This window comes from Balaenoptera musculus, chromosome 5 (assembly GCF_009873245.2).
Source record: "Balaenoptera musculus isolate JJ_BM4_2016_0621 chromosome 5, mBalMus1.pri.v3, whole genome shotgun sequence".
Taxonomy (NCBI): Eukaryota; Metazoa; Chordata; class Mammalia; order Artiodactyla; family Balaenopteridae; genus Balaenoptera; species Balaenoptera musculus.
The window spans coordinates 92,866,159-92,891,757 of record NC_045789.1 but is presented as its reverse complement, the minus strand read 5'-3'; the positions used below and the strand labels follow the sequence as shown (position 1 = coordinate 92,891,757).

At 37.0% G+C, this 25,599-nt stretch overlaps 1 protein-coding gene across 4 annotated transcripts in view; it reads left to right on the top strand.

Moving 5' to 3' along the window:
* The window catches only part of SLIT2 (slit guidance ligand 2), a 379,752-nt gene that overhangs the window by 333,946 nt on the left and 20,207 nt on the right, over positions 1 to 25,599 (top strand). For all 4 annotated transcript variants that reach the window (XM_036853383.1, XM_036853386.1, XM_036853384.1 and 1 more), the window contains 7 exons: positions 1,918 to 2,042; positions 2,177 to 2,274; positions 3,529 to 3,668; positions 20,125 to 20,218; positions 23,391 to 23,528; positions 23,637 to 23,877; positions 25,457 to 25,587. In XM_036853383.1, coding sequence (XP_036709278.1) covers positions 1,918 to 2,042; positions 2,177 to 2,274; positions 3,529 to 3,668; positions 20,125 to 20,218; positions 23,391 to 23,528; positions 23,637 to 23,877; positions 25,457 to 25,587 — 967 coding nt within the window. The remainder of the gene's footprint in view (positions 1 to 1,917; positions 2,043 to 2,176; positions 2,275 to 3,528; positions 3,669 to 20,124; positions 20,219 to 23,390; positions 23,529 to 23,636; positions 23,878 to 25,456; positions 25,588 to 25,599) is intronic.

The following is a 25,599-nucleotide window of genomic DNA, read 5'->3' as shown; positions in this document are numbered from 1 at the left end:
GGGAATTTTTTAAGTATAACCTCTTCAAATATTTTGTCAGTCCCTTTCTTTTTCTATTCTTCTTCTGGGACCCCTATAATTCAAATGTTGGTGTTTTTAATGTTGTCCCAGATGTCTCTGAGACTGTCCTCAATTCTTTTCATTCTTTTTTCTTTATTCTGCTCTGTGGTAGTTATTTCCCCTATTTTATCTTCCAGGTCAGTTTTCTGTTCTTCTGCCTCAGTTATTCTGCCATTTATTCCTTCTAGAGAATTTTTAATTTCATTTATTGTGTTGTTCATCATTGTTTGTTTGCTTTTTAGTTCTTCTCGGTCCTTGTTATATGTTTCTTGTATTTTTTCCTTCTATTTCCATGATTTTGGATCATCTTTACTATCATTACTCTGAATTCTTTTTCAGGTAGACTGCCTATTTCCCCTTCATTTGTTTGGTCTGTTGGGTTTTAACCTTGCTCTTTCATCTGCTGTGTGTTTCTCTATCTTCTTATTTTGCTTAACTTACTTGGTTTGGGGGTCTCCTTTTTGCAGGGTGCAGATTCGTAGTTCCCATTGTTTTTGGTGTCTGCCCCCCAGTGGCTAAGGTTGGTTCAGTGGATTGTGTAGGCTTCCTGGTAGAGGGGACTGGTGCCTGTGTTCTGGTGGATGAGGCTGGATCTTGTCTTTCTGGTGGGCAGGACTGCATCCGGTGTTGTGTTTTGGGGTGTCTGTGACCTTATTATTATTTTAGGCAGCCTCTCTGCTAATGGGTGGGGTTGTGTCCCTGTCTTGCTAGTTGTTTGGCATAGGGTGTCCAGCACTGTAGCTTGCTGGTCATTGAGTGGAACTGGGTCTCACCATTGAGATGGAGATCTCTGGGAGAGCTTTCGCCATTTGATATTACATGGAGCCGGGAGGTCTCTGGTGGACCAGTGTCCTGAACTTGGCTCTCCCACCTCAGAGGCACAAGGCTGACACCCGCCCGGAGCACCAAGACCCTGTCAGCCACATGGCTCAGAAGATAAGGGAGAAAAAAGGATGGAAGGAAGGAAGGAAGGAAGGAAGGAAGGAAGGAAGGAAGGAAGGAAGGAAGAAGTTATTAAAATAAAAAATGAAAAAATTATTAAAAATAAAAAAGTAATAAAAAAAGAAAGAAGAGAGCAACCAAACCAAATAACAAATCCACCAGTGGTAACAAGCACTATAAACTATACTAAAAAATAAAACGGACAGACAGAACACTAGGACAAATGGTAAAAACAAAGCTATACAGACTTAATCACACAAAGAAGCATACACATACACACTCACAAAAAGTAAAAAGGAAGAAAATATATATATCTTTTGGGAAGTCTGAGGTCTTCTGCCAGCATTCAGTAGGTTTTGTAGGAGTTGTTCCACATGTAGATGTATTTCTGATGTATTTGTGGGGAGGAAGGTGAGCTCCACATCTTACTCCTCCGCCATCTTGAAGGTCTCCTGAATTTCTACTTATTCAAAACCTTGCCCACCCATCCCCCAACGCACACACCTGCAGTCCTCTTTGGGATCCATGGCTTTCCATACCAGCCACCTGAGTTAAGTTGCAGGCACTGGCCATGGAAAGCACCCACATATGCTAGTCAGCTAATGAGGGGACTGACCGTGTGACACTGGCATCACTAATGTCAGATCTTAACTACCTAAGCTCACAACTCAGAGCCCTACTCTGACATCAGAGAGTTTCACTATTCACTCCCAATGAGATGGCCTTCTGTTGCGTTCTTAAAGATAATTATGATGATGCTGATTTCTGGTTTTGTCATGGAAGAGAAACACATATAGATATGTGACCAATAATAATTTTATACAAAATTTACTGTTACATTAAGGCATTGAAATAATTTTAAGTGAACTGAAAACAGAAAGCATCCACTTCTCATATTTTTCAATTGATTTTTAGGTCCTGTAGATGTCAATATTCTAGCTAAATGTAATCCCTGCTTATCGAATCCATGTAAAAATGATGGCACCTGTAACAATGATCCAGTTGACTTTTATCGCTGCACCTGTCCATATGGTTTCAAGGTAAGTAGAAGCTGTCGTGGGAACCAAGATCTGAAAATGTAGCTTTCCTCGGTGGGTCTTTATTATTCTGTTGTGCTTTCTCTATGTGCTGAGAACTACTTTATTTACACTCAACTTGACCATTCCTTGTCCAGGGGCAGGACTGTGATGTTCCAATTCATGCATGCATCAGTAACCCATGTAAACATGGAGGAACTTGCCACTTAAAAGAAGGAGAAAAAGATGGCTTCTGGTAGGTTATTGGTCTGTGATCTTCTGTGTCTGAAGTTTTGGAGCAAGAATAAGCAAAGATGCATTTTTCCTTTTTAAATCCAAGGGCTTTATTTTAAAAAGAATACCAGAAATTCTGTTCATAAGGAAAATATGTATTAGTCCCTTGCAGAGGTATTTCGATATAAAAACAAATTGAGACATTACAGTATTCTCAGCTCAGGATGCTACAAAGCCAAGCAATTTTAAAACACTCACATGCGTACATTGGGACTAATCAAGTCAGATTAGGTCAAGACAAATTAGTGGCTCTGTTATGCTAATTAATAGTCAAATAGTCCCCTACTGCAAGGCATATATCCATCTGTTGTTTTGTGTGTTGCTTTAACAGACTGTGTGTAATGATAAGATGTGGGTCCCACTGAAACAGAAAAGTAATGACTCATTTCCAAGCCACAATATGTGTAGACAAACATGCTGTGAACATTTTTAACGGGAGTTATTTAATCATACAGTTACTTCAGATCTACTTCATGAATTATGAAACAGAGTTCTTATAATGAAAACTAATAACTTCATGTAAGAATGCTAATCTACTACTAAAGCTTGTTAGAAATACCACTTTTTATAATACATATACTTCATTTCTGCATTCTGTTATGAAGTTGTCTCTTTTTCATCAAGCCTTTACTCAAAGATTATTCTGATGCCTAGCAAGATGAAAGGTACAATGTATTATGCCAGTGAAAAATTGTATTTGTTGAGAGTTAAAGAGAATATTCATATTTTATAATTGCAAGGAAGACAAAGTTTTATTTTCAGATTTCTTTTTTGCTTTGAGACATCAAGAACATTACACATAGGATAGTAAGTATAATTTTTAAAAAATCAGAATCATTCCTCCTCATTTATGAGCAAAGAAGCATGAATTATTTTATTAGAACACAGCTAGAGATTAAGATATCTAGGGCTGTAGAGTAAACTTTGCTAATTTTTTAGACCTGCACATGTATTGAATTTATTGACTTATAGGACCATGGGGCCATTTGCCATCTTGCAGCCAGCATAAATTTTCTTTCTCAAATTGTTTCTGATTTGGGGGATATTACCTTAAATTGATGCTTACAACATGTCATTTAAAAGCATTTTAAAAATCAGTTTCTTGTCGTTAAAAGCTCTGTAATTGATGAGTGTATTTAGTTTTTTTCAATATTTAGACCATATGGTTTGAAAATGTAGGAAGGTGTCTTTTGTCTTTTCTTCCCCTGGCATTCAGGTGTATTTGTGCTGATGGATTTGAAGGAGAAAATTGTGAAATCAATGTTGATGACTGTGAAGATAATGACTGTGAAAATAACTCTACATGCGTCGATGGAATTAATAACTACACATGCCTTTGCCCACCTGAGTACACAGGTAGGAAGACTAGGAAATGCTATGCCATCAATCTGTGTATCTGTTTGAAAGCACCACTGACACTATGCTGCATGTGTTTAGTAGACCATTGTATTATTCAATAACTGATAGGTGTTTTGGAAATTAGGTGTAATGTAATAACAGACGGAGTTAAAGATGGTTTCAGCCAACCAAATAAAAGTCCTGGGGAGCTCAGTTGGAACATAAGCATCCATCATAAAGTAATACTTCCCAGCACAAAAGAAGTTATCATACTGCAGCTTTTGGTCCCACAACTGAATGACATTTTCATGCAAAGCACTTTTCCTATGCAGACCAACCCACCAATACCTATGTGAAAAGGGAGCATTTCTTTACATAGGCAAAAAATAACCAAGCATTTGAGATTCTTCGTGTCCATACTTGTTTATTCATCAGTGAGTGTTTGCATGTAGCAACTCATGTCCTTCAAAATAAATCGCAATTAGGAAGATATTGATCACTTTGGATAATCTTTATCAGACCATTCTCCCCCCACCCCACCTTTTTTTTCTATCTTGATACAAAATGTCAGGAGTAAAGGTGGTAAATCTCATGAGACTATCCAAACTGCTAAACTTCTGCCCTGGATAAACCAATTTGCTATAAAGTCAACATCAAGTTTACAACTTACTTATTATGTCAGAATATCTATTTTGATCGACTTTTGTGGCTATGAATAAGAAACTTCATAGTTACATTCTTATTTCTTAATAAACCATTTAGTTTTAAAATTGGTAGAGAAAAGGAGAATGTTACGTATTTTATTTGTAAGAAAAAATGGAGAAGTAGATTCTGTCACTCTATTCAAAGTTACCATTTTCATTTGGCTGGGTATTTTTCATTAATTGTATTTATTTCCATATACATAGTTAAGAATATCAGAGGGTAAAATAGCTACTTGGATGACTGAGGTTAACATCTCTAGACATGAAAAATGGAAGCACAGCTGTATGATTAATTTTCCCAGGGATTTGTTAGAAAAGCACTGAAATTTAAGCTTTTATGGAATACTCAAACTTTGCATTTTAAGAGGTACTTTCTTGATGGGAAGATGCTAAATAGAATAATGAGTTTTTGTTTTGATATCCCGGGTCTGTTTGAGAGATTCTGCAGCTGCCTTTTCTATGGTATGATTTTTTTTTTCACACCAGTGAAGTACCTGATGCCATACGAAGTAATATACTAAGTTTCCAGTAGAAATGTTAACATGTATCACCAGTTACTCTATTATATATATATATATAGCACTTGGACTCCTTAGTGGCCAGAATTTGAATTCTTTATTATTTTGCATTAATTAAGGATAGCAAGTATGTCTAATATGCACCCATTCTAACATAGCTAGGAAGAGTTTAGGTGTTACGTAGCTTTGACATTCACACGAGTTTTACTTGTGTCACACCTCAGATACATGCCATTAGCCTGAGTGCACAGATTCTCGAGCCCTTGGAGCTACCCCGAGAATCTGAGTTTTTCTGGATGGGCTAATTTAGACTTACACAAGCAGCCCAATGCTTGCACCAAAATCTGTAGCTAGTACCTTCTTAGAGATAGTTCTCTATCCTGTCATTGTTCCAACTATTATAGGAAGAACTTAATTCACTTAATGTCAGAGACCTCTTTAAACTAACCTACTCTGACCAGGACAAATTGGATCCGAGTATTTCCAGCACAGTTTGGTTAGCCAATGTGTTCCTGAGCACAGAAACCAGGAATTTTTCTATATCCCCTTACCAATGAAAACCTAGACCTGACAGCACTGCTGTATTTAGATTCTTAATACCTTTTCCATGATAATTTACATAAAGTGGCAGTCTCTTCTGAGTTGGTTTCGTTGGGTCCGCCTTTGGCTTTAGATTTGCTCTACTTTATTCCTTATCCATTTCTTTGAATCTTTGTTTTACCTTTTCTCCCTTTGTTTTCCAAGCTCCCTTCCTATACCTGATCTTCTTAAGCACATGTTTTCTGCATCCTAAAGTGATTCAGTTCAGTGCAACTTCCTCTGAAAAGTATGATGAAGCTTCATTTCCCTGTGTCAGATCTCTTTCTTTGAAACACATCCAAAAAACTCCAAAGCTTATTAGCACAACCACTTATGAGCCAAAACGTGGCATCTATAAAAGCTATCATGTGGGAGCCTGCCATGACTATTTGTCAAGAGCCGTTTGGTGCTCAACAAGAATTGAGACTCTTCTGGTTTTTTCAGTCATATCTATTGCAGGTATCAGTTTGCCTTAATTCAGGCTAAGGATAAACATTGCACTCTACAGAAAGTTCATAGCATACAAAACATGAAGATACTATCACTATAACTTTGGGTTGGGTTTTGTGGGAAGTGAAGAGTTTTGTGAATTGACATTAGAGCAGATACCTAAACCAGACATATTTGTAAATCATCTATTAGCTGTAGCATTTTTGTCCATATGTGAAATGAGCTCATTTACAACATATCAAACAACCATCTGCAGATTTTGAAATCGGTGGCACATAAATGGCCTTTAATTATAGGAGGGTATAAATTGTACTCCAGAGCTTTATATCCTGCTTCATCCAAGTCTGCAGTTAGGGAGGCATTTTCTTATATCGTGGCTGTATTGTTTTTGATTTAAGTTTGGAATCTGATTAATGAGCATGAGATCTTGGAACAGAACCCCTACTGTGCTCAGGGAATATAATAATGTTGTCATTGTTTAAAAATCATTCAAGTTACAAGTTGCTTTTCTGTTTGGAGATTTTTTTTTTACTCTGTATCTCTGAGGCATTCAGTGAGAAAATGAACTCTTTAGTAGGAACAAATAAGACTTCATAGGAAAAACTTGTAAATTACTATGGTGAAAGTTTTTACATTTGGCACCCATGTTAAGAATCGGAATGGATATGATATGTTAATAGAGAAAATTCAAAGATCTGAAAGCAGTCTGACAGAGAGGTCATGATGTGATGGGCAGGCTGTAAAACATGGCTACACGTGTTCAAAATAAAATGAACCACTGTTGGGAAATTTATTAAATTTATTTAAGCCCATGTAACCAGAACTTCACAGTAAATAGTTATTGATTTATTAGAGGACAAAACTCTGTCCTTTCCTGCTTCAGGGATTGACAACATAAATTTTAAGGGTCAGTATTGTTTTTCTGTTATGTAACTGTTACTATCCCCTCCCCACCCAAGTCATCCAAACTGTTATTTTCTACCTAATTCAATCCATCATCTGTCCTATGTATAACATATGACTGTTGATTGCTAGTATTCTTCAGACAAGATTAATTTTTGAGAAGTTTAATTCACTATGATTCTAAATTAAAATCACTATGCTAAGGATTAATAAGACACTGAAATTGCTAACAAATAATTAAAAAATCCACTCCAGAGTTTTAATAGTAGCTTGAGAGATTGTGTTTTTGGTGATGGTTGGTCATTCTTTTAAAATCATTATTATATCCTTTCTAAAAATAAGGCATTTCTTGAAAGTAAAGTTTTAAAAAATTCCTCAAATTGCACTAGCCCAAAACTTATAAAAGTGAACATTGTAAATATGGCACCCCTGTGATGTTGAAAAACTTGACACCTTTTCTTAAGCTCTGGTATGAATTCAGGTATTGCATTGAAAAATGTGGTTTTGCATGTTTCCTAAGAGCCAGAGCCCTGGATCTGCCGTGTCAAGACTGTGTTTCTTAATTAACCCTCTTCTCACAGGACCACATACAAAGACGATACAAACTTGATCACATTTTAACCATGGGGTATTGCTTAATGGGATGGCATACATTCAGTAAATGAAAGTTTCCATACAAGTTGGGTGTGTAAAGGCTTAGAATGTATTTTGCGGAAAAAAATTCAGAACATTTTGATTTTTCCATTTTGTACCATTATCTCTTTGTTTTCCAAATCTCCAATGCCCACACACAAACCATTATGTGCACATCTTACAAAGTAAAGCCGCCTGTTGTTAAATCACTGGTTTAGCCACAGATCTCTTGCTGCCTGTGATGGCGTCTGCCTTTTGCCTCATTTTCTCCTTGTTTGTGCGTTTGGCCCGGCTGTAGGTAAGAAATCTAAGCCTTGCTTCAGTTTGCTCTCTCACCCTGGGCTTCTCTGTTGTTAATGCTGTGCTTTGGCTTCCTGTGCTCCGCTGTGTACTGCAATGTAAAACGTCTTTTGTCTCTTCTGTCTTTGTTGCTGCCAGCTGCTAATCTGAATGAGGTGGAAAAAGGTTAGTTGCCTTTTAAGTCTATTATTTTATTTTAGTTTCCCTCTTTCTTTCAAAGCTACATAGATTTCATGGTGTGTACATGGTAAAAGGAATGTTGACAAAAATGAAATCTGAGATCAATATGTCAAATCAGTCATTCAGATCCTTGATATGTAGATAGCTATGCCAAACAGTATAAAGAGGGTATCTGAAATGCACTTTACCAACTTCTGGAAGACTGTGAAAGAAATTCTCTGAGTGGGCAGAAGAAGTGGCTAAAAATAAAGACTAACGCTCTCTAGTTTCTACTTGTCAGTATGCTTTTCCTTTTTTAAAGATATCCCAAACATGTATTATTTTTATCATGAAAAACGTAAGTCATTTAGTACAGTACATAGGCTGTAGCTAGAAAAAATTTTAAATAGTGAGAATTTTCCCATAACTTTAAATTAATATCTTTAGTAATTTGAAACATGAAAAATATTAAAAGATATATACATTTATTAAAACATTTTATAAGATAAAAATTACAAAGCCCAAGAGGTTGACTTATAAAATGACATTGTCAAACTCATAGAATGTCATGAGTACTAGGCAGTGTTTTTAAAGCATAAAAAGAGCCATATGCAAAAAAAAAAAAAAAAAAAAGAGCCATAGCTAATCATTGACACTTTATGGTCTGCATGGCTTTCCAAATACATCAGGGCCCAGGAAAGGAAGTCCTGTGGTGCTCAGGGTGATTGGCATGTCTGGGGAATCATCATGAAATCTTTGTTAAATTTTTATCTTAAAGATTCGGAATTATACCTAATAACATTGTATTTTCACTCAGCTTAACCAAGAGTCTTTAAGTGCCAAGTACAGGCACAGCATCCTAAAAGGGTGCTTGTCTTGACAGTTGCAGTTGTATGTAAGGCATTAGCAGTATGATTATAGGGCTCACATGGACTATATTGTATAGCAGCTCTGTCTCCTCTTGCTAAGGACTTCATTTTTTTATTTTCTGTTGCATTGTTAAGATGATTTACTGTGTTTAGTCACTTACACTTACTATGTGCAGAGTTAAGTTAAAAAACATGAAAAAAAGTTGTTTCCTATTTGGGAATGTAAAAAATATAGCCTGTACATTCGCTGTGGATTAATGCATCCAATACCATCCTTGGTAAAATGTCATCTTTTCTTTTTTACTAGTACTAAAACAGTTGGTGGTCTGGGGCAGAGATGTCTAAGGTCCGATTCTATCTTAGAAAACACAATGGCAATTATTCTGTCACAGGAAAGTGTCCTTAAATAGTTATATATACTCTCAGAAGCAAGTTTGGCAGTATGATATTGTTTTACATCACCACATGGTTTCATGTGTTGACTAAATCTCATGCTTATCTTTATAAAAGGTGTCTCTTATTTTCAATAATCTGCTGCTGACTGAATTTGCTTTAAAAAGCAGTCAAACCATTTTCTATTATTTGAATCCAAAACATAACTAGAAATGAAATTTCAACGTCTTTATAGCACCCAGCGTAATTTTCTTAAATAAAAAGAAACTCTGTTATTAGCTGACATATTGTTAATTTAATCTGTATCTACAGAACTCTGTAGATACGAGCAATAAGGACTTGAGCAATAACTTGTATAAAACAGTGACAAAGAACTCACCCAAGGATACATACCTTGTAAGTAGGGGTCTAGATGCAAACCAGTGTCTAACTGGCCCCAAGGCCTGCACTGTAATTTGGAGGCCTTCCCCTGGAACCAGTCCCTTCTTATTTGCTGCCATCTTCCAGACTTGGCATCTTTTCACATCCACAGTGGCTCTGACTAATCCTTTGTGCCAAATAAGCTTTTCTTCTGCTGTCTCTTCAGCTGGCTATAAGTAATTGACCCTTAGGTGTATTTGAAAAGAAAACAAAATTCAGGTGCAGACAGGCAATCTACTTTATCTACACATGAAAAAAAGAAAGTGCCTAATCAGTGTCTGTACAATTAATTAATTAATTCCCCTGATGACTAAGCTACCTTCCATCACATAGGGCAGGTGGGATACTGATGAATTTATGAAGCTAACGGGAAAAGCTAAAATTTCTCATCTTGGCACTAAAATTTATCAACTCTGGGGCCTGTCACAGTCTAATGACATCTGTCCCACCTCGTTTAGATGTTTGAGAATAACATGGAAGAATGTATAAGAAAACACTTGAAAATGTTAGATGTCTATACTCCAGAAGTATCAAGGGCTGCCAGGGAGGACAAATTTAAGTTTTGGATCATTTAGTTCCAACCATCCTCACTACAGTGACATGGTGTAGATGGTTTGATGTCATTCCTAATGACGGAAGAATTCTTACAGAATTTTGATAAAGAAAATTCTACCTAAAGTAAGTTGTATGTGTGAAGGAAATTCCTCCTCCCCATAGTCTTCAGTCTTTTTTCAGTAAAAAGACAGTTTTACTGTCTTTTTAAAAATTATTATTTTGTCATTTTATTTGCCATGCTCACTTGCAATTGAAAGGCTTTATTTGAGAATAAGTCTGGTTTTCTTTACCCCCTTATTCTACATTGAAGTGTAAGGAAATACTGAATACTGAAGAACTCTTGAATTTGGCTGTATTTTTTTAGGTTTTTTGTATATTTTTGGATTGTCATGATCTCTTAATAACAGTGACTCCTTCTCTCATTAATAGTGCCTCAAGCTGTGTAAGGTCTTTTTTGTCAAAGTCAATATATTTGCACTCATACTTGCAGTCTTTTTTAACTAGAGAGAGGACTTTGGCAGCCTAATTATATTTTGTGGTTTGCATTCATGTTCCAACCTCTCAAAGCCTTCTTAAATGCATTTGAATCTCAGAAAACATTTTAAAGATCCTATTTGCTCTTTAGTTAATAGGCAGGGCCCAGTGAGTTCAGAACAACCGTTTAGCTTAACCAAGGCTTATTCAATCTAATTTGGATTTATTTATTTTGAAACGAAGTTAAATATTTTTGTAGTTTCAGTAGCTGTTGGAATTGGCTACATTATTTAGCCATAATGTTCCAATGAGGAAGTACTGAAAAACACTTCCTTTTTTGTTTATTTATTTGGAGAGGTAAGTTTTCCCATTTTAAAAATTCAAAAGATATTTACTGAGAAAATACCTTATTCAGAATACTGTGCTCAGAATTGAAAGTGATATGAAAATACATAAAACATTACCCTTGTCTACCAGGCAGACTCTCTGGTTTGATTCTTCATTGCAAGTTCAGATTAGGTCAGTTATTTCACCAGTACAAAGCCATCACTTCTCATATTCCAAGAAAGTTAACAGCAAAGTATAGCTTCTTGACTAGTTTTTAAATAAAGAGAAAGAATTGTTTCTGAACACAAAGACTAATCAAACTTTCAGGCAGACAAGCATTATGGAGCAACCCATTTCATGTCATTTAGAACAAAAGTGAGATTATACAATGATTTTCTTGTCTGAAACATCAATATCCACGTTTATAGCATATTTCCTTGAGCCTTCCTGTTTTGAATTATGATAAACTTTATCTCATGAGGTTATACTTTGGCTTTGTCCGCTTATGCATGTGTCCCATTTTGCACACCCTTTGCACCAAGAGGACATTTATCAGTGGCTAATATATCTTCAAAAATTCATGGCTCCTCAAGATCAATTCCCTATATTTCTATACTAACAATTGGATTTAATTAAGCTTAGAGAAGTGGGTATTATCTGGATAGTTATTGATCATATTATGAAACAATTAACTATTGCTAATTGATAGAACAAGTTTCAGGATAATAAACACAAATAAGAAAGCATCAGATTATTATTAAAAGGAACCTTTAGGAAGAGTTAGCTCTTTTATAAAAATAAGAAACAGAAACACACTGTTCATAAGTAATCCTTTACTTACTGATGAAATAAATTCAATTATTACTATCACTACTGATAAGGATACTAAATATTCAGATTGGAGACTGGGCATCTGCTCACATTGATGTGCTCTGGTGCCTGGGATTATAATGTTGAGCAGAGTAGGTAACAAATAGGGCTAGCCTGGTTCAGCAAAAGAGGAGAAAACAGAAATATTTTTCCTTCAGGTCCAATTCAGTTAACCTGTTCTGGAATGACTCCCATAATCCCATCAGCTGTGTCCACCCTCTAATACAGTTCATCCATCTCCCTGCTACATTGCAAGGTCTGTGAGAGGAGAGAGAATGCTATTCTTTACATGAATAAAGAACAAGTGGGAAATGTACAATTTTTTTTTTAGGAATTGTATGGAATTTTTCAAATTATGTAATGAGAAACATTCAGGTCCATTTATCTTAATCTTTCTCAGACATGCCATTTACACTCACACTTCCTCTTGATTCCCGAGTTCATCCTCTCTGTTTCTGATTGGGATAGTCATCATTTGGCAGACAAGATTGTCAGGATATCTGAGTCAATAGGCTACCCCTCAAGTTCAGCCTACAAGGGTATACGTGAGGGTGGGGTCTCAAAACACAAATCTGCTACCAGTATTCCTTATTTTCTCTTCTTCCTTAAATTACCCCTTATGCCATCTGGGTCTCCTTCATTAACAATTTATATTTTCCTTTGAAAAGCAATCAAATAAGTGTTTTCACATTTTTCAACAGCCATCGAGTATCTAATTTGTGCCAGATAATTCGCTAGCAAATGCAATGGCAATGAAGAGATACAAAACTATAAATAAAGGTATCTATCCCTTGCCCTCAAGTAGGGTACTTTTAAGAAATTAAATCTCAATTTATTTCCAGTAGGTTGCTTTTTTTGATACCTTCCCTCTCTGTGCCAATTCAAATAGAGTAAAATTAGTACCATTTTTCCAGGTTTTTCTTGAGCGAAGCAAGAGCTCAAAATGCAAATATTTGAAGAATGATGCATTTGACCCTCCAAAACTCTCTGTCCTGGGGATGCTGTCAGGAATTCAACCAGACTTCCTCCCTTGTTATAAGTATATTTGAAAATGTCATAACAGATTAAATATAACACTAGAATGCTGGTTCAGTTATTCAGATTGCTGTCATGAGTTCCCTTTCCATTATTATCAATAGTAATGATCCTTTCATATTAAAAAAGAAACTAGTTTGATACAGTTTATGAATAGGAACAAGAACAGGCTGCAGTGTCAGCCCTGGAATCTTCCCCACCCCCTTCATACATCCGTGGTCCCCAGAATGGACTCTGAGATTATTTCTGTTTCAGAGAAAAAAGAAACTAATCTGGTTACATTAGCAAAATCTATAGTGAGAGTTAAGTGTTCCCACAATGCCATGAACCTATATCTAAAATTGTTTGTGTTTGTAAATATGGCCAACCTGAATTTACAGGGCTAACTTTGGGAAAAATATAAATGAGATACTTATTAATTCAAACCCACCCTTTCTTATTGCTCTATTAGTGAAGAAAGTGAATATTTTAAACAGAGTAGTCTGAGTTGGAAAATTCCTGAAATCCTGATCTAAGGACAAGATGACCAACCTTTTCTCTGCTAAGCAGGCTTTGAGAACTGAATAAGCCTCAGCAAGACATGCTGTTGCCCAGATTTCTTGGTAGATAGAAAACAACTGTTTGTCCATCCAATAACTCTTCAAAAATGTCTTCTCTCTAAATAGCACAGTTTACCTTGCCAAGAGAAGAAGTCTCTTTAAGGGTAATAATGAACTTTGCATCTGTGTAGTCTAGTTTTCAATAATAAATAAAATAACAGTAAGTATCATTCAACCAGTTTGTAGGCCACGATGCTGTCCATATTCCAATCACTAAATGAAACTTAAGGGATACTGGAAAATTCAGCATCTATCTTATGTCTCTAATTTTTCCACATTTTAACTTCTCCAGAGTAAGGATTTTGTCATGAACATCCTTTTATCCTTTGCTGGGTCTAGCTCAAAATATTTTCCCCCCAACATTTTTTTATGAAAATTATTAAACTAAAGCATGTTTGAATTTTGGTCAAATTAAAAAAATCTCACTCCAGAGTACATGTAAATTAATCCTACTATATGTGGTTAATTTCCCCTTATACTATTCTTATTAGTTTCAGGAAACATTTAATATTAGCTCATGGATTATATAATATCTTCATTATTCATTGATTTGTCAAAGAATCACTATAGCTAAGAATTTTCAACAACGCTGTAAGTTAAACCAGTATATTTTAAGGAAAAGCATGTTTAAAAAATTTGAGTGTCTGCGTAGAAAATGTAAATCATTTTTAGTGACAAGACTCAACTCAGGTGTCATCCACTTACCATGAGCTTTAATGTCTGTGACATAATTTAAATTAATCACTTTCAAGATTATTACTTTATAATTAGTGATAATAGAGATGTTGGTAGTTATTTTTACTTGCAGCTATCATTCAAAGTTCAAGTCAGTCTCCAGATTTATTGTAAAGTAGATGAAACAGACATTGGACTCACTTTTCTCCCCCTCTACCAGACACAGTAGTTTGTGATTCTCTTGCCTTTGCCACCTTCAATGCCCTAAGAGGAGGAGGATCTTCATTACTGTTTGGGTGGCCTGTCCTGCAGACCTTACCTGTTAACACCAACGCCTCTTGGAGAGAGGGCCAAGGGCTGATGGGTCCAAGTCAACCAAGACTCACAGTGCTTTGCAGAGAGGCATCTAGCCCTGGCCGCAAATGTAGGGCTAAACTATGCTGATATGCTCTGTTCAAACCTTGACTCTTTTGAAGTGCAAAGGTCATGGTTAGGGGCTGCTTCCTCTCCTCGTGCATCGCTTATTAAAGACTCTGTTGGAGAAGCTTAAAGAAGATTTCAGGCATGGGTGAGGACAGCCACATGGAATGAAGTAAGAAAGGAAACAGACCGAAGGAAGGGGGGGAAGGAGGGAGGGAAAGAAGGAAGGAGAAGAAGAGAGAGAGAAAAGACAAGAAATAGTAGCATAATTTGAAAGTTTTATTCCCCACTATAAACCTCCAATAATTTAGAATTTACCACCTGTATGGGTTCGCTAGTGTTATTATAACACAGTACCACCAACAGGGTGGCTTAAATAACAGAAATGTATCGTCTAACAGTTCTGGAGGTTAGAAGTCCAAAATCAAGGTGTCAGCAGTGTTAGTTCCTTTTGCGGGCTGTGAGAGGAGGACCTGTTGCAGACTTCTCTAGTTGGCCTGTTGACGGTCGTCTTCCCTCTCTGTCTCTTCACGTGGGCTGCCCTCTATGCCAGATTTCCTCGTCCTGTGAGAACAGTAGCCATACCAGATTAGGGCCCACCCTAAGGACCTCATTTTAACTTGATTACTTCTATAAAAACCCTATCTCCAAATAAGGTCACATTCTGAGGTACTGGAGGACTACAACATATTTTTTGAGGGCGGCGGGGTGCGTGGGGAGACACAGTTCAAGCCGTAACACCACATCCTTATTTTTCAAACTCTTGATTTTTGCCCCAGAAAACCTGGTCTTTTCATTGTTCTCTATGTCACTGAAAGGTACTTCCAAATACTCATACCAGAAACCTAGAAGTTCCAGACAGCTTCCTCTCTCCCCTACCCTAACCCAATCCATGACAAATTCCCATTTATTTTGCTTCTAAACATCCAGGCCATCCATATCTCCTCTACCACCACCTGAATACAAGCTAAGTCATGACTCATATCCATTTGTATTTGTCTCGGTGCTATGCATCCTCCTCTAGAGCCCAAATGTTCTTTTCAAAGTGTGCATGTCATCTGGCCATCCTCTATCCTAAAACCCTTCAGTGGCACCCACTGCTCATTAAATAAAGACGTTCTGCCATGTGGTCCCTGCCAACCTCTGTGGCCTTCTCTGTCACCACGCTCTCCTGGGCTCACTCCCAGTCTCTCAGAGCTCATATTTGCCATGTCACCTCCTGCACAGAGCCACTGCCAAGGCTCTTTATCACCCCCCTTCACCTGCAATCCAAGTCCTACTTCTTCAGAAAAAAATTCCCTCACCATCAGTCCCCCTTCTAGAGCATCAGGACATTTTTTAGCATTCATCACTCGGGCAATTTTACAGTTACTTGTGAGATTAATGGATCAATATCTTTCTCCTCCTCCCCTCATGTATAAGCTCCATGAGAACAGGGATATCGTTTTTGGTTATTCACCATTATACTCCTAGCGTTAACATGAGTCCTCTTACACAGTTTGCACTCAAAATATATGGCGATGTTAAAAATCTGGTGGTTTGCTACCAGAATTATTTGAAAACATCCATAGGCAGATCTCGCCATAGGTATCAGGGAAGAAGCTTGTGGAATAGTTCTAAAACGATTTCAGTAAGTGCAGTAATAAGGAATGCAAACAAAAAGATAATTTTAGATACCAGAAGTACAAATGAAGATTAAGGAAGGACCCCTTGTGTATAATAAGGAAAAAACATTAAAGTTAGGTGCACGGATCTAAAATGAAGCAGGAAGCAAGGCCAACTCCAGGTACTGTTTCCCGTAAGAACCATCAAGTGCACTGAGATTTCTGCCTCATTGCAATAATATTCACAGTATTGGTACCTCAGTGGGATTGGGGCACCTGCTGACACTGTTTTTACCACTGAATACAATAATGATGTTCTGTTCAGTTAAAGCATAATGCTCTCTCTGCTAACTTGCTTATCTGCATTATTCATCTCTTCAGAAGCATTTTGCCTTTTTTTTTAAAAAAAAAGAAAGGTTTTTATAGCCACAGTTGACCTTGCCCAACTTCAATTCCAGAACCTCATTTTACTCATGAAGAATTGGGGACCAGAACAATAAAATAGTTCATTTTTCTGCAACCAGTCCACTGTTTTATATTGAATAAGTTGCAGAAGGCCATCCCAAGGAATAACTCAGCAACCCAAATGTCATTTCACCCAATTAAGAGTAGTTTCTCCCGAGGATCTCTTTATGCTGGTTCACTCTTCACTCCAAAGAGAGCATTAACTCTGTTGATCCAGCTTTTACTGCCCCACCCACAAGGTGACCGTAGCATTTGTCATCCAAATCAGGGCATCTGTGTGAGTGTGTGGGGACACTACTGAAAATTACCCTGGGATGGCAAGTATAAACCTGAGCAAGCCAGGATGTATGGTCATATTACCACTACATCAGATTCTTCAGAAAGACCACATTTACAGATGTTCAGTAAGCAGTGAATTACATCTTCTCCTGAACTCTGAGGAATCATGCCCTTTTAGGGAAGAGGGCATCACTCCTGCCTTACTCCCTCACAGCTCTTACTAGTGTAACTGTAGAACTTGTCCATTTCCATCCCACTCTCTGCCATACTTACCTGACAGACACAATCAGGAAGAGGTGATCTAAAAACTAAACATCACTTCCTTACAAAAAAAAAAAAAGATGCCTCTGTTAGGACATGTGTTTTTTTCTTCACAGTTGTAGTCGATTATTCACTAACCTCTGTTATCCTAAAGAGGCAACGGTATATGCTCCCTGGCTGACCCCTCTAATTCTTCTCCAAAACACAGACAACCAACACACACACACACACACACACCTTTAACTTCTCATCAACAAAAAAAAGCTGAAAACTAGAAGCACAAGTAAAATTAATTTGCTCATCTGATCAAAAGTGAAATCACAAATGCCAGGCAAGCATTGTGTTCCAAGCTATTGCTTTATCATTGGGGACTTTTAAGGGTCCAGGCTGAAAGCAAATGAATAGGATTTCCTGGGATTCTGTGGAGTGGGTTGGAGCCAAATTATGAAGCCAATGTTTGTCTAGACTCCCATCTCTTGAGGGGCTCATGGGCGCTGAAATTTAACCTGTGTTCAACCACATTGCCCTTAACCACTCCAATGGGCTGACTTACCTTTCCTGATGCCATATGAAAAATATAAATACCTGCTTATAAGTTAATAGAGTAGAGCACTATGTGTAATAGAATAAAGAACATTTCCATCTTTCCGTCCATCCTGTCACATCACACGCTTTATCATTTCAGGAGGCAAAAATGAAACAAGTTGAATATAGGTCAACAAGATGGAGTTCTTGCCTTAAAAAGCATAAATTTTTCTTTTAGTAACTATTATTTTAGTATGTCACCATACCATACTCTACAGAGATATAAAGACAAATATTCTAAGCATACTGCTCCCATCATATAGTAAATCCTTATGAACTATGGTTTAGATTGTCTTAATTGGATTGGATTGGACTGGATTGGATTGCATTAGATCAAAATGAATAAGAAGTAAAGCATTCCCCCCCACCCTGGCTTTCAAATCATTTTTTAAATGATTTCTTATTTGGGTATAAAGTGAAGAATACATAGAATGATATTTAAACTGCCGTGGATATAGACTACTATAAACAGCCTTTATCCAACCAGGTAGATTTGATTAGAAAACTGAAAGTGATTTCATCATGATAGGCTGACAAATTATAACGAATACATTCTATCAAGGTGTATTACTTAAAGTAATAATAATTGAATGTAAGATGCTTTAAGTAAACCCTGTTTAAAAATAGCTTATTAGGTATATGTTGATAAAAACTTTATATCACAGATGTACAGACACAGAAATCCTTCTTATAAAAGAAATATATGAGACTTTTAGTACAATTAGTTCTCTTTAAGAGACAGAAAAAAACCTAACTTATCATACACCACATTGATGTAATACCTAGCTTAGAACATTTATATATTTAAATCACTGAGAAAGATCCTTGAAGTGTAAATAATTTGCCACATTTAGTTGTTAAGCAACTATTTCTACCAGTTAGCAAAGTATTACCTTAAAAGGACAGTCTTATAACAAAGAGATTTGCTGCAGACTCCTGATTTTTTAACCTATGTTGCTTTAAATCCACACACTTTGAACAAAGTTCTAATAGTTTCTTGGAAATGAACAACAGCTGCATATAGATGTATCACTTTATTCATTCATTTATTGCATATAAAATAATTAAAAGCTAATTTAAAGTTAAGGTAGAAAAGGAGAGAACTTTTTAATCTTACATCTTTCCAGTCACCTTAAAATCTCACACAATGATTGGGAAAGTGTTCTCACCGAAAATCATATTTGGCCTAATGTACCTAAAAATAAAATATAACCATGTTATTTATAAATGAAGAAATTTCCTAACAGATAATTGGACATGCAATTCAACAAAGTGTGTCTAGACTCTTCATGGTTATGCTTGTAGCTCTCATTTATGGATGACAATTATTCTTTAGAAGCTAGCTGATAGAAGGAAGTGTACGTTCTTTATCTAGATTGATTCTCCTTTTGCTTTTTTCTATCGTGACAGATGTAGCTGAGGAGTATACTATTGAGCTGTTGCAATAAGTCATAAAAGGGAAACAGAGTCTTTTTCTTCTAGGCTTATAAAACCTTGGAGACTGTGAAGATTTGAGGATTATCTTTTCAAACATAAAACAACAGAATAAGCCAGACGTAAAGGGGTACATACCAAATGATTCTATTTATGTCAAGTTCAAAAACAGGTGCAGGGCTTCCCTGGTGGCGCAGTGGTTGAGAATCCGCCTGCCAGTGCAGGGAACACGGGTTTGAGCCCTGGTCTGGGAAGATCCCACATGCCGCGGAGCAACTAGGCCCGTGAGCCACAACTACTGAGCCTGCGCGTCTGGAGCCTGTGCTCCGCAACAAGAGAGGCCGCGATAGTGAGAGGCCCGCGCACCGCGATGAAGAGTGGCCCCCGCTTGCCACAACTAGAGAAAGCCCTCGCACAGAAACGAAGACCCAGCACAGCCATAAATAAATAAATAAATAAATAAAATTTAAAAAAAGAACAGGTGCAAATAATCTGTGGTCCTGTCAGGGTAGTGGATACTTACCCTTGGGGTTGGGCCTCTGGAGTGATGGTCAATGGTGTGTTTTGGGATATGGATGCTGGTTACATGAGTGAGTTCAGTTTGTGACTATTTATTAGCTATTCATTTATCTTATGGATATATGTTATACCTCAGTAAAAAGTCCAAAATTTTAAAATAATAATAATAAAAGAATAAAAACGAAAAGCATTCAGATTTCCGTCTCCAATAGTACATTCTAAAGGGGCTCCTATTAGTCACAGACAACAGTAGCTGTGTTGTCCCAAATCATAAGACTATTTAGCAGCAGAGCCAGCATTTCAGATCTTCTGCTTCCATGTCTTGTGATTTTTTATTTTTTCCAATCACAAGCTACGCTTACCTCTCAGACCCATGACACAGCCTGCTGGCAGGAAACCTGTCAACCTTTCTCTATGACCTAACACCGTTTGCCATGTTAACAGGTGAATTGTGTGAGGAGAAGCTGGACTTCTGTGCCCAGGACCTGAACCCCTGCCAACATGACTCCAAGTGCATCCTGACGCCAAAGGGATTCAAGTAAGTCCGAGGCTGCTTTGGGGCTCACAATCGGGGGAGGAGGGCCTTTCTTTAAGGAACCCTCTTCTTTCAGGACCTAGCTTCACACCTTTGCTCAGGACTTAGAGGACATACTCTCCAGTGTCAACGGAATTTTTATAAATGTTTATCTACAGCATGGGCCTTTTTTAGTATGCCAAAGAGAAGAAAATGTTTCCTTTTGTTTTGTGACTTTTCCTGGGAAGTCATGTATGAAATAAAATAGCCTTTGGCTATTTTTAATTAAATTTATTTGGAGGCCAAATAAATTCATAATATCTACTAGGAACTTTATTATCTGAATGGAAGTCTGTGGTAAAATAGGGAGTTTAATTTAATGTAACTGAAAATGTTTTGTTATGCAACAATACTTTACCCAAGAGGAGGAAGACAGAGTGACCATATGTCCCAGGTCGCCTCAGTACAATATCCGTTTATGCCTGTTGTCTCAGTGTAATTATTAATAGTGTCTCCTTCACACACGTGTGTTGTGTGGGATGATCAAACACACAGTCACACCAGGTAGCAATCTTCCTGAAGTACGTTTGGTATCAAATGAAATTATTCCTTTGCCACAATTCTGAAATATTTTAAGGGTCTATCAACAGCAACTTCTCTTCTTAGGCTGTAGATTAGAAATCATCTGGTCCAAATTCTTCACTTTGAATATGAGGAAACCACAACCAAGAGAGGTCGGTGGCTGTCCAAAGGTCTCAGTGTTATTCACCGGCAGAGCTAGAGCTGGATTTTATCCTTCCCAGTTGGGTGATTGTTCTAGTGCAGGTTACCTCTAAGAAGCTTTATACTTTATGACCGTTACTGTTGGCTTGTTACAGAAGGTAAGCTGGATTCTCAGAAATGACACTGGAGGGTTCAGGTTGAGTTGTGCCTACAAGAGACAACTAGCAAATAGCATTACTGGTTTCTTTACCCAATATTTACTGAGCACCTGCCATGGGTCAGGGCACGTAGTAATGCTACCGTCTAATGTTTTTGTGGCACTTTATAGCTACTCACTCTCCCATTCTTTATCTTCTCAGTGAAATGACTCAGGCTTAGTTGCCATAGGATTCAGAGAATTAAAAATTACTCCAGTCAGGAACAGTTTTATAAGAGTAGATGGGATTAGAGCTGAGACTCTAACATTTTTTAAAATTTTAGTTTATATTGGAGTGTAGTTGATGAACAATGTTTTGTTAGTTTCAGGTATACAGCAAAGTGATTCAGTTATACATATAGATGTATCTATTCTTTTTCAAATTCTTTTCCCATGGGACTCTAACATATTAATACTTGTCAACAGATTATCAGACATTCTTAGTTGAATGGGAGGTGGGGTCAGTATCACCTGACCACACCTGGCTTTCAAAGACCAATCAGAATAAAATATTTATTCTCCAGTTTTATTCAGAGAACAATTTTTGATTCAATTTGATTTAAAATTCATTATTTTAGAATATACAGATTCAGTTGCAGCACCTGCTGATTCCATTTGATGCCTTTTTGGGAAAGAAAAGAATATATTTGATTCTATTTTTCATTATATTTTAGTTTACAACCCTGTGTGGAAAAAGCAAAAGCCTTATTGAAATCTTTATTTTATACAAAATCCTGTATTGCGTTTTGTTCATCCAAATACTGTATGTAAATTATTTTAATTCATATTGTCTTTGATCTGCGCACAATGAATTTGGCAAATTGAACATCAGTCATTTAGGTGACAACTGTTATCATTTCTTAGAGAAATTGGTCAGTAAAGCAGATGGTTTTCCAGAACTGCTTATCTGCTGGATAAGCTTTGTGCATTGTAATTACAAGATAAAGTATTAGTAACACTTACCGGAAACCATTTTAAACTGAGTAGTTCATCTTCAAAAAGACTAACAATTAATTCAGTATCTTCTATTACTATCAATTAGATTGCACACTTTTTATAGTGCATCTTACTGTATATTATGGATTAGCTGATTTGGGAACCCATTGTTTTCAGCAGTAATTTGTGAGTTTTATGTAGTTTAGCAGAAAACAGGTTAAGTCATAGCATTTGCTATTACTCCCATATTATAAATAATCACACACTGTGAGAAAGGGAGTTGCAAAAAATAAATGGACTTAGAAACCAAGACTATATGAAGCTGCTAAAGAAGATTTCTACTGACAAATATTGTTTGGACAAGATGTACTGTTAACTTCAGCTACATTTTCTTACTACTAAGCTAACAGAGCTGGTTTTACTTTTCTTGCTTTATTATATACCTCATAAATCTCCTAAATTGTTTTGAGATATTTTTAGACCATGATATGCCATAAGCAGTATTTTCAAGCATGCATCTTACTTAGTCAGCTTTGGGGCTTCTAAACAGTGTATTTTATATTCTTTGCTTTCTTCCTCACTCCTTATCAGAGTTCAGGGAATGGGATACGTTTTATTGATAATACAAGCTTTAAGGAATTCTTAATTAAATATTTTCTTCCTGTTTTGAAACTCGGTCTGAGGAGCCAAAGAAAGACAAAAATGTTGGTCATAATGTGACTCCAAGTTCTAATGGGCTCGGAAAATAGTATCTGTAGAGAAAAGAATATAAAATAGCTCTTAAACAGCCACTATGGTGAATACGTGGTTCTCTTATCTTTTACTTTGATTTCTTTTCTCAGGTAAATAATTCAGAGTGTTTCAAAGCATTTCTTCTTTCTTTTAATGCTCTGTACTTGAGCAGCTCTGGTCACATTAACATTGATGGAAGCCCTTTTCTCAGGCCCTGTCCATCTAGTTGAGAATGTCTATGGCCACTTGGAATCCATTTAACTTCAGACTTGTTTGCTCTGTTACGATTTAGCATTAAAACCACTGGCTCTAGAGCAAACATGCTGATGCAGGGAGCTCATTTATTTCTTAATTCACACACACGGAGCTAAAGGTCTGTGTTACCCTTAGAGGGTATATACTCCCATTTATCTTAATTCATCGTTGCACCATGGAATACTTTGCAGATCAGTACTATCTTCTAGGCGTCTGTTAATTTTTAAACTTTATGAGCCTGTTCTAAATATGTTTTTTCAAAGACAGCACCAGTTGTTTCCTAGATGAAATGCAGCTCTTTTACTTATTTTGGCTCAGTTGGGTTTGAAACTATGTACCTGCTTGTTCAAACAGATGTGACTGCACGCCAGGGTACATAGGCGAACACTGTGACATTGACTTTGATGACTGCCAAGATAACAAGTGTAAAAACGGAGCCCACTGCACTGATGCAGTGAACAGTTATACATGCATCTGCCCCGAAGGTTACAGGTAAAAGTGCAAGTACACATTTGTATTTAGAGTTAGGTGTTACAGGGCTCAATTCATATTGGCAATTAAGTAACGTCTAATTAAGTATTTTCTCTGTTTATTCTTCAGTGGCTTGTTTTGTGAGTTTTCTCCACCCATGGTTCTCCCTCGTACCAGCCCCTGTGATAATTTTGATTGTCAGAATGGAGCTCAGTGCATCATCAGGATAAATGAACCAATATGCCAGTGTTTGCCTGGCTACCAGGGAGAGAAGTGTGAAAAATTGGTCAGTGTGAACTTTGTAAACAAAGAGTCTTATCTTCAGATCCCGTCTGCCAAGGTTCGGCCTCAAACAAATATCACTCTTCAGGTAAGATTCCCCCACTACCAAGAGCTAATCTCATTTTAAACCAATTCAGCTGCCAAATATAAACGTACGTGGTGGTTTGTGAGTGGTATTATTTCTTAAATAGACAGTTACATACTGCATAGCACAATGACAGAAAATGCTACTTGTGTGAAAAGCTTCTATTATTCTTCTCTCTAACATTTGTGTCTTTCAAAACTAAATGGGCACTAGGTATTTTTATTCACTACTTGATCATATAAAACACACAGAGACAAAGCAACAAAATCTCTCTCTTTGTTTTGCGCTCAGGTAATGGCATTTTATTCGTTTATTTTTATGGCTCTGCAGTTCAGGTTCTGCACGGTAGCAGGGGCGGGCGCTGGGGGAGCTTTCGTTAGGAAACCTGCAGCTGAGAACAGCACAGGTGTGACAGAACACACCTTGGCAGAAGTGTCAGCCAAGTGTCTTTTAACTTCGACATGAAATTAACAAACTCAAGTATTATCATAAGTCTTTCCACCAAGTCACCGTGTACCTTTGAGCAAGTCATTCAAACCCCTATAGACAAGATTAGGCTAGATTAGGGTGATAAATTTAGGGTACCTGGGGCAAATTGGGGCTGCATATTTGTTTTGTTTTGAATTCAAAGAAGTGTAACCAATTTCCTATAAAACCCATTCCATATTTGGTTTACCCTAGCACTTCAGTGAGGGGCAGGGGCTTCTTGAGAAGTCGTGAGGAATGGGATCCTGGAAGGCAGACCAGCCTTCTTTAAAAAAGCCTGGCCCCCTAACTTCCAGCGTTTGCCACCCGTCTTGTTATGAGAAGTACCCAGTGGTGTTCGGGCTTAAGTTCTAACTTTTACTGAGCTGGTCCTTCAAAAGCTCGGAAAAGTCAGAAAGAAGGATAAAAGCAGAGATTTTCCCCTGGTCACACCGTAATTTAACATGTAATATGAAAATCCATCTTGTTCAATGCAGTCATATTTCACATATGCCATAAATAAAGCCCATAACAGGAGCAAAAAGCAGGTAAGTGAAAATCTCCAGCAAAGGAAATTCTAAGCACGTTCAGTGATGTTAACTTAAGTACTTCTTATTGTTCTTTTTAACAGAATGGAAATGTGATCATTTTGTTCCTGATTAGATTTTATCATTCTCTGCTGAGACAATATAGTTTGATATCTAAGGGGGAAAGCTTGATTTACTTTAAACACTGTGAACTCTAATGATATGGAAAATATCTTTCAATTTTAATTTGCTGAAGTGTAAATTATGTGATGTCCTTGTTTTTGCATATTTCGTAGGACATGAATCTTTAAGCTTTATCATTGCCAATATGCAGAAAGAGAATAAATATATAAGTTCATGAATGTAAAAAGAGCTTTTTGAAGTTCTTTATGAATTTATTTGCAACAGAGTAATCCAAGAATAGGTCATCTTTCAAGTAATCATTTCAATGTGCATTAGTATTTTATCAGAGCCATAAAGAAGAAATAAACCATAGTAAAAAACTCATTACTAAGATGTCTTGTTTCTTCTTAATGAAGTATGTCTGGATGACTGTTTGTCCTACTAATGTCAAGGTTACTTCCCACTAGATTGCCACAGATGAAGATAGTGGAATCCTCTTGTATAAGGGTGACAAAGACCATATCGCCGTAGAGCTCTACCGGGGACGTGTTCGTGCCAGCTATGACACCGGCTCCCACCCAGCTTCTGCCATTTACAGGTGAAGATCTGT